The 14,048-nt window shown below is 33.1% G+C and overlaps 2 protein-coding genes across 2 annotated transcripts; both read left to right on the forward strand.

Moving 5' to 3' along the window:
- The first annotated feature begins 3,859 nt into the window (after nucleotides 1–3,859).
- LOC105188036 (cytochrome P450 9e2) lies at nucleotides 3,860–5,532 on the forward strand. The gene has a single exon (XM_025300321.1). The coding sequence runs from the start codon at nucleotides 3,948–3,950 to the stop codon at nucleotides 5,457–5,459; it is 1,512 nt and encodes a 503-aa protein (XP_025156106.1). The 5' UTR covers nucleotides 3,860–3,947; the 3' UTR covers nucleotides 5,460–5,532.
- Nucleotides 5,533–8,214: 2,682 nt separating this feature from the next.
- Nucleotides 8,215–11,786, forward strand: LOC105188031 (THAP domain-containing protein 2-like). The gene is made up of 5 exons (XM_011149248.3): nucleotides 8,215–8,683; nucleotides 8,955–9,113; nucleotides 9,195–9,290; nucleotides 9,412–9,508; nucleotides 10,380–11,786. Exons 2-5 carry the CDS (start codon nucleotides 8,958–8,960, stop codon nucleotides 10,886–10,888), a joined length of 858 nt encoding a protein of 285 aa, XP_011147550.1. The 5' UTR covers nucleotides 8,215–8,683; nucleotides 8,955–8,957; the 3' UTR covers nucleotides 10,889–11,786.
- Nucleotides 11,787–14,048: the final 2,262 nt, after the last annotated feature.

A 14,048-nucleotide genomic window follows, 5' to 3' on the forward strand; every position in this document is an offset into this window, starting at 1 on the left:
TCGTATCACATAGAGGATATAGACTCCCCTCTTGGAAAATGAATAATGAGTTTTTCAGCGCCACCAGCGCTTGTACCCGGATGTATTCGAACTAAAATAGAATAACGTAGAATGAGAATACGCGCTATATTCAAATCATACTAACTGTAATATTATTATATTGCTAGCTACGGATTTTTCCAATAAGCGGTACGCGCACCGAGAAAACGAAATAGAAGATATGATATACACTGCTCAAAAGAATTATGGCATAGATAATTTATTGTCGAAAATTGGCCAAATTTGACTGACGATTACTTTGCGAAAAATTATTGTAGACTAATTGTATTTAATATTGTAGACTAATGATTTTTTTTTTCAAAATGAAGCTTGAAGTCTCTACTTTAAGAATGTATCTCCATTTTTTACATGCGATGTACCCCTATGTACCCATGCAATGTGCCTGTTGCCTGGCATTGTGCGAGGGGCTTAAGTGTCCATCCCCTGACTGCCATCACATGCAGGTTTTACCGCCGGAACCTGAAAGTGAATGTAGCATCGTAGTTCCTCTCTCAAAATGGATACAAATGGCGCCCTTTCCCAGTGCGGAAAATCGGTGTCGTGGAAAACGCTGTGTTGGAGGCTCTTACGTTCCTCTCTGGTTCAAGTTTAAAATAAAAATCTAGACAAAAAAAGTCGAAGAGAACATTATAGCTTTTTTCACATAAATACTTTTAAATTCTGTTTATATTGTCTAGTAGTACAGAAGTTTCAATAATAATATAATAGTATAATAATATAATAATAGTATAATAGTAGATATATAATAACCCACACAGCACTGCAATATTGCAGCAATATTGAAGCAATATTATAATATCGTAGCAATATTACAAAATCACAAGATTATTATATAATATTCCAACAATATTATCACAATATTACAGAGTGATATATCAGATTACAATATCACTGGAATATTATTGCAATGTTACAATGTGACTATCGTATGGCAACATAGTGACAATATTACAACAATATTGCGCGATGATAAATCTCATTGCAATATCATAGGAATATTGCCGCTATATTCCAGCATGGTAGACCACTACGTAATATTTCTGAGTATCGCAGTAATACTTCAATATGATATATGAATCTACAATATCGCAGGAATATTATAACAATGTTGCGGAGTGATATATCAGACAGATTGAATAAATCAGCATTATAAAGTGAAAAAACGTTAGAAAAATCGATATAAGATGAAATTCGTGATTTCGGCTGCAATGTTGAGTCCGCCATATTGAAAAAAAATTTAGAAAAAAAACTACCCACATATTTTTAAGGTACAAATGTTAATAACGCGATATTTGTAGTTTCCGGTATAAAATAACAATTTTTTTTAAGAAATCAATGATTTTCATAAAAGACAGACTGAAGAATATACGCCATTTTGTTTAGATCTAAATGCTCAAATTGTAAAAAACTTACCCGAAAACTCTTAAAAAAATTATTCCCGAAAAGAATTATTAGCGATTTCTTTAACATCTGTTAGCTCAAAGTTTATAGTCACGCTATTGACGGTTGCTATACTCAGTTTCAGAATCCTTTATTGAATAAAACATAAAATTTTTTCGATTTGCGAAAAGTTCTTATTGAGAACTTCTATAAACATTATTCTTTATGCTATCATTATATTTATATTTCTATTATTGAAAATTGTCTTATATATATATATATACGTTAATATTACATCTGTATTTTTATTATAAAAATGATAATGATAAGATACTGATTTTAATAAAAACTTTTTAGCAATTATGGTTTATAGCACCTTACAAATCTTATAAAATTTATGATTCTGAAGCTATGATTACTGAAAATATTTGCGTTTTGACTTAATAGATGAGCGATATATCAGACAATATCACTGGAATATTACAATATCACTGGAATATTACTGCAATGTTACAATGTGACTATCGTATGGCAACATAGTGGCAATATTACAACATTATTGCGCGATGATAAATCTCATTGCAATATCACACGAATATTGCCGCTATATTCCAGCATGACAGACCGCCATGTAATATTTCTGATTATCGTCGCAATACTGCAGTGTGAAACAATTTATATACAGGGTGTCCCATTTTAATGTCACATCACAAATATCTCAGAAACACTGCGTTAAAAAAAAAATGTTTCAGACAAAAGTTGTTTGGCTTGAAGGAGGACAAGAAAGCGATAGCATTTTGTTTATAAATGGCGCCACTTTTGAGATATTCACTGACAATCAATTTTCATAAATGGAAATCCGAATTTTTTGTTTTGTTCTCTTTTTCTATCAATTAATTTGAACAATTTTTGTCTGAAATATTTTTTTATTTGGTTAATATTTTTTGAGATATTTAAGGAAAACTTGGTAACTTTTTCAACATTTAACTTACGATATCTCGCTAACTATTCGTCGAAAGAAAAAATAGTATTAGACTTTTTTACTTTACTTACTATCAAGAATATATTATTATAATAGTGCCCTAACTTTTGTTAACTTATCGACCTTTGGAGATTTCAAAATTATTAAATTAACAAAAGTTAGGGCACTATTAATATATTCTTGATATTAAATAAAGTAAAAAAGTCTAATATTTTATTACTATTTTTTCTTTCGACGAATAGTTAGCGAGATATCGTAAGTTAAATGTTGAAAAAGTTACCAAGTTTTCCTTAAATATCTCAAAAAATATTAACCAAATAAAAAAATGTTTCAGACAAAAATTGTTCAAATTAATTGATAGAAAAAGAAAACATAACAAAAAATTCGGATTTTCATTTATAAAAATTGATTGTCAGTGAATATCTCAAAAGTGGCGCCATTTATAAACAAAATGCTATCGCTTTCTTGTCCTCCTTCAAGCCAAACAACTTTTGTCTGAAACATTTTTTTATTTAACGCAGTGTTTCTAAAGCGTGGTCTACAATGGCCGTAAGCAATTAGAGGAAAGCGTGAACAGTAAGAAATGGACCAACCACAGTTGATTATTTTTGTCATAATCGACTGTGATTGGTTTATTTCTTACCGCTTACGCTTACTTCTTACTGCTTACTGCCATTGTAGACCACGCTTGAAATATTTTTGCGAGATTTATGCCTAGGACATTAAGTATTTTTGCAATATTGCTGTGATATTTATGCAATATTTCAGTAATATTCCTGCAATATTGCAGCAACATTTAAGAAATATCGTAGCAACATTCCTGCACGATTGCGGTAATATTTCGGCAATATTTTGCAATTTTTCTGCAGTATTGTGGCTATATTTCATATGTATTCCTGCAAGATTGTGGCGATATTTCAACAACATTGTGGCAATAGTCCTGTGATATTGTGACAATATTCCTACAACATCATAACAATATTCCCGCAATATTTCTGCGAGACTTATGCCTAGGACATTAAATATTTCTGCAATATTGTTGTCATATTTATGCAATATTCCTGCAACATTTCTGTAATATTCCTGCAATATTGCGGTCGTGTGTGGGAATAGATAGTATAATAATAGTACATTTTTAGTAGTAAATTTGATGATATTTTGAGCATAAATATGGTACATATAAAACGAAAGAATAATAAATTAAGATAGAATGTCGATATTTTTTTTAATTATAAAATTTTCAGTAATTTTGTTACAAGTAATTTTATCTTTCTCTTTTATCATTATGCGTTCCTACAACCGCAAACAACCGTGGAGTGTTAAATATATATACTGTATTTCTTATCTTTTACAACGTCATCCTGCAACTTACTTATGAAAGATCTATGGATATATAAACGTTTGTAGCGGTAGGCATTAGCAGTTGCGTATAAACTTCCAGATTCGCTGAATCGCAAATACGCGAAGCAAGATCCTTCGTTCACTCTCGAATCGGCTCTGCCAAAGTTCTCAAACAACATTCGCCATGGAATATTGGACAATACTATTATCCATTGTGGTACTATCCATAGGTATTCTCAGTTTGCATTACCTTTACAAAAAGTTCAATTACTTCAAGAGACACGGTGTTCTCTACGTTCCATCCGTGCCGATATTTAACAGTAGTATGTTGCTTATACTGCGCCGTATATCATTCGTGGATTTTCTTGAAAAGCTATATTACTTCAATCCGGATGCCAAGTATTACGGATTTTATACTATGATGCAACCTATGATTTTGTTGCGAGATCCCGAGATCATCAAAAAGGTCTGCGTCAAGAGCTTCGATGCGTTTCCTAATCGGCGTAGTTTTGCCGAAACCAATGGTGTATTATTTTCAAAAAGTATATTCTCCATCCGCGGGCAAAGATGGCGAAATGTAAGAACCTTATTGAGTCCATCATTTACATCTAGTAAGATGAAAACCATGTTCACATTAATGTCGGAGTGTGCTGTGGACTTCACCAAATCTCTATCAGAAAAAGTAAAAGATAAGAGCGACATGGATATGAAAGAGTTGTTCACCAAGTATACGACTGATGTGATTGCCTCGTGTGCCTTTGGAATTAAAGTCGATTCCATGAAAAATCCTACCAATGGGTTCTACTTCTATGGTACAGAAATGATTAGTTTATTTAAAAGGAACATTCTCAAGTTCTTCCTCTTGCCGAAGCTCGCACAATTCCTCGGCATAAGATTACTAAGCGACAGAGCCAATAGGTTTTTTAAGGACATCATAAAGACCACCATCGACATGCGCGATGCCAAAAACATCACACGTCCAGATATGCTACAACAGATGATGAACATCAGGAATGAGAACAAGAGACAATTAGACACCGACGACATGTCCGCGCAGGCATTCACTTTCTTCTTCGCCGGTTTCGACACCAGCTCGAACGCAATGTGTTTCATAGCTCATGCGATTGCCGCTAATTCGGACATCCAGACGAAGTTACGGCAAGAGTTTGACCAAATTCTCAAGGAATCAAACGGAAATGTGACGTACGACGCTATTAATCAGCTAAAATATTTGGACATGGTGATAAGTGAAAGTCTCCGATTGTATACACCGGTAGTTTTTGTTGAGCGAAAATGCGATAAGGCTTATGAATTGCCACCTGCATTGCCGAATGAGAAACCCGTCATCATAAAGAAAGGTCAGTTAATTTGGATCCCAATCTACTCGATTCATCGTGATGGAAAGTATTATGATGAACCGGAAAAATTCCGTCCTGAGAGATTCTCAACCATGAGCTCTCACTACAACTCGTATTACATGCCATTTGGAATAGGGCCGCGGATGTGCATTGCCAACAAGTTTGCGCTACTGGAACTGAAAATCTTGATGTTTCACCTGTTAGCGCGATGCGAGCTGGAACCTTGCGCAAAAACCATGTTGTCTATGAAATTCAGTAAAATAGGTACAGATCTGATGCCAGAAAATGGATTCTGGTTGAGTGTCCAACGTAGAAGCGATATACAATCTGATTTGTGATTGAGTCATCATGCGCAATAACGAAATTAATTCATAAAAGCATTTTAAGCGCACTAAAAATATGAATAATATTAAACGTAACTTGTTTTATACTGTAACAAATAGCGTTTCCAATATGTTTTATTTCATAAAAAATAACTTTTATCGTTATTATATCTATATTAACATTAAATATTATTTGGTGATTCGTGATCGTTCCGTTAAGTTTTATTTTTAAAATCTAATGAAGACGGCTAATTAAATATATTTCTCAAAAGTGAGGGTATTTTAAACTTTAATTTTTCAAACTTATTACTTAACATTATTATAATTCGTTAAGTCATGTATCCATAATATGTACACTGATAGAAAAATATAATTGAATTAACTATAATCTCACTATATTTTATAGTTCATTTTGGCGTCAACCATATTTTTATAGTTCGTGCAAACTATAGTAGAACTATAGCAGAACCTGCAAAATATAGTAGAATAAACACAAATATATAGTCAATGATTGTCTGAAACAATTGTTTAGTTACTTTTACCACATATATGGTAATTTCTCATTCACAAATACAGTGAGAGTTAATATTCATATAGTAACATCTGTCATCATTTAGCAAATATTCGGGTAATATTGACTATATAAAAGAGTTACTTTACCTACCATTTTATATCTGTATCCATACAGTAATTTTAGTTTAACTTACTATAATTCTTAGTAAAAATATTACATGGTTGGTTATACTAAGCCTATATCGCAATTATTACCGATATTATGGTAATACCTACTATAAATATTTCGGACTATAATTCAGTTACTATATCATTATAGTTCCAAATATCTTATACCTTTCTCTCAGTGTATACACAGGGTGAGTCAATTAAAGTGTTACAGACTTATATCTTGGAAATGAATAATTTTAGAGAAAAATGTTTCAGACAAAAGTTGTATGGTGTCAAATGGGACATAAGAAGGTATCATTGATTAGACCTTGATTAGCCATTTGAAGGTTACGTGAAGGTCGCCAACAATTTTTCAAATAGAACGCCCTACTTTCTTTGGCATATTCTTATAACGTATTTCAAGAGCTTTCCAAAACACTACAACAAAGTATTTTTTTGTTAAGTACATCTCCAGTTATGAAGCTTCAAAGTTGCAGTATCGACGGCATTAGCATTACCCAAGGTGTACCGCATGGAGGTAGCATGATCGGATTTACACCTCTTGTGTGCGTGCGTGTGTGTGTGTGTGTGCGTTCGCACGCACATACACGCGCACACACACACATACAAAGAGGTATAAATCCGACCGTGCAACCTCCACGCGGTACACCTTGGGTAATGCAAACGCCGGCGGTACTGCAACTTTGAAGCTTCATAACTCGGGATGTATTTAACAAAAAAATACTTTGTTGTAGTGTTTTGGAAAGCTCTTGAAATACGTTATAAGAATATGCCAAAGAAAGTAGGGCGTTCTATTTGAAAAATTGTTGGCGACCTTCACGTAACCTTCAAATGGCTAATCAAGGTCTAATCAATGATACCTTCTTATGTCCCATTTGACACCATACAACTTTTGTCTGAAACATTTTTCTCTAAAATTATTCATTTCCAAGATATAAGTCTGTAACACTTTAATTGACTCACCCTGTATGGTTCATGGTTCAATAGATGGCTCCAAACGAGACAATTCCGCTCCTACGCCAGTCATCGTTTCAAGAATGTGAACGTTATATATGTTGTCAGGGACATTTCCTTGAATAATATGCAAAAAGTTTCAGTTGGTGGTCATTGTATAAAGCCAGCGGCACACGGTGCTTGTTTTCGTGTTGGATTGCTTGCTGGATGAAAATACTACGTTCTGATTGGTGCATTTCCATCCATCTTCAGAAATGTACCAATCAGAAGGCAGTATTTTCTTGCAGCATGCAATCCAACACGAAAACAAGCACCGTGTGCCGTTGGCTTTATACAGAGCTCAGCAAAGTTTACAACTTTCGGCCGATTTTCAGGAACTACGCCTCCTATCTCCCTTTATCGCGCGGCGGATCCAGCAACTGACGGTCGCGGCTCACGACCTCAGGAGTACCTATTATAGAACTCGTCGGAATCGATTCCGATTGAATTTATTCTGTTATTTCCCAGATTTCTATTGTCTTTTCTAGGGGAAATGGAATTATTCCTATCGGAATCGATTCCGACGAGTTCCATGATGGGCCTTCTACAATAAAGCCAGCGGCACACGGTGCTTATTTTCGTGCTGGATTGCTTGCTGGATGAAAATATTGCATTGTGATTAGTACATTTCCGAAGATGGATGGTAATGCACCAATCAGAACGCAGTATTTTCATCCAGCAAGCAATCCAGCACGAAAACAAGCACCGTGTGCCGCTGGCTTAAGCTATTAGCCATAAGTTGTAACCAAATTGACCAACCACAGTTGATTTTTTTTGCTGGATCCGCGGCGCGATAAAGGGAGGCGTAGGTCCCGAGAATCGGCCGAAAGTTGTAAACTTTGCCGAGTTCTGCTATAATACACGTAGTACCTATTATGGAACTCGTCGGAATCGATTCCGATCGGATTTATTCTGTTATTTCCTAGATTCCTATTGTTTCTTTCTAGGAATTATTCCGATCGGAATCGATTCCGACGAGTTCCATGATAGGTACCCTGACTTCGTTCTGTCTCTATTTACGGACTATTGGTCTATTCTTTTTAGCTGCACTGCAGAACCAGTGCAATAAGTTAGAATAAGACAACTATATTTTTTCTCACTTTAACTTATTGCACCAGTAGTGCAGCTAAAAAGAACAAACCACTTGACTGTGGGTAACGCGTTATGTGAAAGATGAGTTGGCGAAAAGACAAGAGGAGGGCATTCTGATAGTGATAAGATCGCCGCTGTCTCGCCTCGTGCCTATTCCTATCATACGTTCCGCTCATCGGTGATGAGACAGAAACGGCGAGCGATTGATCGTCTGTGCTTTTCTAATTTACAATCTTTCTTAAGGAAGTAGAATGAACAAGAACCGTGCAGGCTTTGCCGTTACCATCGGGACGGACGTAATTTGCGTGTACTTTCTTAGGGGCCGCATCAGAAAAAGCCCCTTGTAGAGACCCTATAATTGAGAGTCTGGACACGACCTGAAAATGGCCGATTCAGTGTGTTCTTTTTAGCTGCACAATGGTGCAAAAAGTATCAATTCAGCAGTTGAAAAGAACAGCCTTAGGCCAAAGGTGAGAGAAAACGTCATTTCAATTTATCTGCTATGAGAAAGAAGTTTTATTTATGTCATTTATATATTAATCAATGATAAATAACTGTATGTAATATTAAAAATGAGGAAAATATTTGTTTGTGCTTATTAATAGAATTACAACGTTGTGAATATTTCCTTTCTAACTTTATATATTAGACGAATGAAAATTAATAAGTAATACTTATTGTGAAAAATTGTAATATGTGTATAAATTTAAAAACTAGAATAATGAAATATTATGTTTATAGAAAATGCCAAGTTGTTGTGTGCCAGGATGTAAGGTTCGCAAAGATAAAAGAAATTCAATTTATATGGCATCTTTCCCAACTAATCCAAGAAGGAAAAACCAATGGATGAATAATATAGGCATGGGAAATATAAAATCTAAGTATTTAGTTATATGTGAGGTAAGTTATAAATTGTTATACCTATATTGTTATTTTGTTATATCAATAAAAATATCGATAATAAAACACTGTTTTATATAGACACATTTTGAGAGTAATATGTGGGAGAAGATACGCATAGATGGAAAGCGCAAATTGAAAAATAATGCTGTGCCTACAATTTTTCCTGCTCGATTGGTAAGAAGTAGTACATGTATAAGTATAAATGTTAGTTCTCTTTGCTTGCATATTTTTATAAGAACAAATTAACAAGCTTAAAACTTATCAAACTTGTCATTAAAATAATAAATTTGTTTAGCATGAAACGAACGATTGTGCAGGAAGGCAAGATAATGTAATGTCAAATACCTTAGATATTCCTGATGTTACTTCATCAACATTGAGTAATTTTGCAGGTACAATCATATTTAACCCATTAACGCCTGAAAGCTCAAAAATTTCTGATCATTTTTGAGCCTCATTCTCATTCATAGAAAGGAGAAGAATTTATGGCAAAACAGTGTTTTCTACTAAAATTGGATCTGCTCTTTCCGATTCCGCTATTAAAAATCGATTTATCTCAACCAGAAAAAAAATATGGCCGATTTTATCCAAAAAACATGAAAAAATAGATGATTTAAAAAAAATCTGGAAAAAACATCTGAAAATCAACAATTTATCTCTTTTATGACTGTTATCTTGAATCTGCCATGTCATAATTATTAATTAACATAAAGGTTTATCATCGATGACAAATATATCTTTGCAAGTGATTTGAAAGGGAATAATTATGCGAATTAAATCGAAATATGTAAGAAATCTTGGTATTTCAATTTTTTTCTCTTTCTAATCACCATTTTGGAATCGCCGTGTCAGATGAAAACAAAAAATATATGTTTTGAAAGTATAGTTATTTTATGCACTTTTGGTTGACTGGAGATTTAAATTTGCATGCTGCTTTAATTCGAAAAAATTATTTGAAAAAAATCGTTCATCTATTTTTTCATCTGCTTTTTGGATAAAAACCGACCATATTTTTTTTCTGGTTGGGATAAATCGATTTTTAATAGCGGAATCGGAAAGAGCAGACCCGATTTTAGTAGAAAATACTGTTTTTCCATAAATTCTTCTCCTTTCTATGAATGAGAATGAGGCTCAAAAATGAACAGAAATTTTCGAGTTTTTAGGCGTTAATGGGTTAATTATTTTGAAAGTATTGAAACTGACTTATTATGATACATCATCATGTTACTTATAATTCATTATATGACTTATATTCTTTTGCAGATTCATTGAATGAAGTTAAAGAATTAAAGAAACAATTAGCAGAAGCCAATAAAAAACTTGATTTAGCGAATCAGTTTTTATTGAAAAGTGACCGAAGTAAAACCATGTTAAAGAAACAGATAAAGAGGTTGAAAGGAATTACAAAAAAGTCAAAAACACAATATTGTCACGTATTGGAAGCTGCAATGAAAAAAGTATTCAATGAGAATCAAATAACAGCTCTCGTGCAACTATCCTTGCGCAACCATATATGGTCAAACGATACCATAAAAAAAGCCCTCCGATTGAAGTTTTCCTGTGGTTCTAGTGGGTATCAAGAGTTATTGAAGGGAAACATGCCTCTACCATCGGAACGTACCCTTCGCAGGAAATTGGAAAATATCCAACTTAAAGAAGGAATTTCCGACGATATTTTTAAATTATTAGAAGACAAAACAGTTCTATTCCAAGATGTTAGAGATAGAGATTGTTCGCTTGTATTAGACGAAATGTCAATTGCACCAGGTTAACAATTGAATTTATCTACACAGTCATATTGTGGATTTGCATCTTTCTGTGCACATAATAGTATGTCTGTCAGCATATAGCAAACAGTGTAATATGCGATATATATTTTAGTTTTAATTTTCTACTCAATAAAATTATTGTTACATAACATACGTATTATGTAATCATTATATATTATTGAGTAAGAAATTACAATCCAGTAAAAGTTACAAACACGAAGTAAAAGTTACATAACTCTTACATAACACATTTATTATGTAACAGTTACATTGTTGAGTGAGAAATAATAATATTAATGTAACGTAACTTTTACTTCGTGTTAACTAGGAATTAACATGTATGTTAAAAGTTACATAGTGTTTGCTAGGCATTTGTGTTTGCATTTTATTGGTATTAATATTTTATTGGTATTATGGTTTTCCTTCTTGCATGAACTGTTACAGGAAATTACTACCCAGTAAACACAGTAATAATCATATTATACACATAATATATTGGATGTTATAGGTAATATTATATAAATGTTTCTGGTAAGTAACTGATTAGTTATAATTTTCCACTCATCAATATAACACGTAATATAACAATGTGATCCTCTGGTTATGTGTTTTCACAAAATTTTTATTACATTTTTGCTTCTAAATAACACTTGTAATGATGTTTCTACAGATATTGACGTAATATTATGCATTAAATATTATATGATATGTCACATTGTTATAACATTCACATAACTAATGTTATAATGTTATTTTTTATTATTGTCAAGAATAAAATATAAAAGTCAAAAGTGCGTACGATTATCCTAACTAACTCTAATCACTGTTTACTGGGTACTTCTGCTAATATTTGCACTTGTTTCAACATTTCTCTCTCTCTCTCTCTCTCTCTCTCTCTCTCTCTCTCTCTCTCTCTCTCTCTCTCTCTCTCTCTCTCTCTCTCTCTCTCTCTCTCTCTCTCTCTCTTCTCTCTCTCCTCTCTCCTCTCTCTCTCTCTTCTCTCTCTCTCTCTCTCTCTCTCGCTCTCTCTCGCTTGCTTTCTTAAACTATATACTAATTAGGGAGTCGATTGTATATCTTCATCGTAAACATCATTCGACAAGGAATTTTTTGTCGAATAATCTCACGTGAAATATTTCACATTCAGTCTATAGTGAAATTTATACAATCAAATGAATGCTCACTTTTGTCGTTTTCACTATAGTTTCGTGATAGACAATCGATCTTCAGATCCAAAAACTCACTGTTCACATTCATTTTATCTTGGCTGCATTCCGATATTCACTGCCAATTTTGAAAATCTATAGTTCATGTCACGTATACCATAGATTTTCAATACTAGTAATGAATATCAGAACGCAACTTTTGTATGTAACTTTTATATTTTTCTCTTATATTTTGTTATGCATATAGGAGAAAGAGTTCAAGCTATGCATGGTTTGATTTTTGTGCTTGCTGGCATATTTTCTCGTTGGAAATAAATAGTCGCGTTTTATTTAACATCTGATAGTTATAACGGAGTAATACTAAATCCAATCATCTTCGAAATTATAAAAAAAGCTGAATCCATTGGACTTTATGTCCATAACATTATTAATGACATGGGACCGAACAATTTAGCCATGTGGCGTAGCTTTACTGTTGGTTTTGCTGGACGTTATTCTACAATAGTAAACTCAATTATTTATCCTGTTCATAATAATTGCAAGCTTTGATTTATCGCTGATTCTGGCCATCTTTTAAAAAACCTAAAATTCTGTTTACTTAATAACAAAACTATTACCTTGCCTGCAAAAGTTATTAGTGATAATGATCTATCGTCTTCTGTAGTTGAGTGTCTGCATGTTAAAGAACTAGCGAAATTTCAAGAAAACTTGGAGCTAAGATTAAGGCCGAATATTAACTCAGATGATTTTTTGAGTGGTACTTTTAATAAAATGAAAGTGAATAAAGTAAAAAATTTTGTCTCGGGATGTTAGTGCTAGCCTAAAATTTCTGGCAAATGAAAATTCTAAACAGCTTACTGGACAACAGCCTTTTTTTATTGAAGCCGTTTCAAAATGGTATACTTTGGTGCCTTCACATACTCCTAAAGTCACATTAGGGAAAACTTCAGGTAATACATTTTCTAAAGAAAAATTTGAAAAAGCGATAACATTTCTAGAATCTGTTATTAAACTGTTTCAAGAAATGATAGTTGGAAATGATACGCAATTCAAACCTGTACAACATGGAGAAGCATCAGTACCAAATCTATAATTGAATTATCTACGTATTTAATCAATGAAAAAGGCTATCAGTATGTTCTAGCAGGGCGATTAACTTCAGACTGTGTAGAAAATATATTTTTTTGTATTAGAGGTAGACAACCTACTCCGAACGTGTTACAATTTATAAACAATTTAAAAATTGTTGCCATATAAAAATATTTAAAACCAATACCCAGACAGCACACGGATGTCCATTGGACGTCCATTATATGTCCATTTTTTTTACAAAAGACGTTCATAGGACGTACGTTTGTCACAACTTCGGACGTCTGATGGATGTACTTCGGACGTCCTACAGGTCCGATATCCAATAAGGACATCCTTGTTACGTCCAACTTATGTCCACGGACGTAAATCGGACATACGGACATAAATTGGACGTGAAACGTACATCCATTGGATGTCCGGTGCTGTCTGGGTAGGTAACTCTAGTTACGAAAAAGATGATAGAGTTATTGTTGGCGATTTTTTGAGTAAACCAAAAGTACGGAATAATAAGGAGAAATTGCCAACTGTCCCTGATTTTTCAAATAAAGAAGTAAAATTAGGAAACATTGAAAATAATGTATTATATAACATCGCTGGATACATTCTTTCCCGTGTTTCAAAAAATAACATTTTATGCGAATCTTGTTTGAATTCTGCTGGGTCTTTCACATATATATCGACTTCGAAATTTATAAAATTTGTTCAATTGCGATCTTTTCGAAATAATACGCATTTTTTGTTAATGAGATGACATTTGAATTTTTTCAGTAAATGGAAATTATTATTAGACAATATCTCCCATATATAAAAACTAATTACGATGTAAATAAATATAATTTAGTTCATTTTTTTTCTGAAAAAATGCAGTTTATTCCATGTAATATATTGAAAAACTGTCATAACAT

Source organism: Harpegnathos saltator, unplaced genomic scaffold (genome assembly GCF_003227715.2).
Source record: "Harpegnathos saltator strain DR-91 unplaced genomic scaffold, Hsal_v8.6 scaffold354, whole genome shotgun sequence".
Lineage (NCBI taxonomy): Eukaryota > Metazoa > Arthropoda > Insecta > Hymenoptera > Formicidae > Harpegnathos > Harpegnathos saltator.

Coding starts and splice junctions, on each gene's coding strand:
- LOC105188036 (XM_025300321.1), top strand. CDS start 3,948: ATGGAATATTGGACAATACTATTATCCATTGTGGTACTATCCATAGGT.
- LOC105188031 (XM_011149248.3), top strand. CDS start 8,958: ATGCCAAGTTGTTGTGTGCCAGGATGTAAGGTTCGCAAAGATAAAAGA. Junction 9,114..9,194: donor AGTATTTAGTTATATGTGAG/GTAAGTTATAAA, acceptor TGTTTTATATAG/ACACATTTTGAGAGTAATAT. Junction 9,291..9,411: donor CAATTTTTCCTGCTCGATTG/GTAAGAAGTAGT, acceptor AAATTTGTTTAG/CATGAAACGAACGATTGTGC.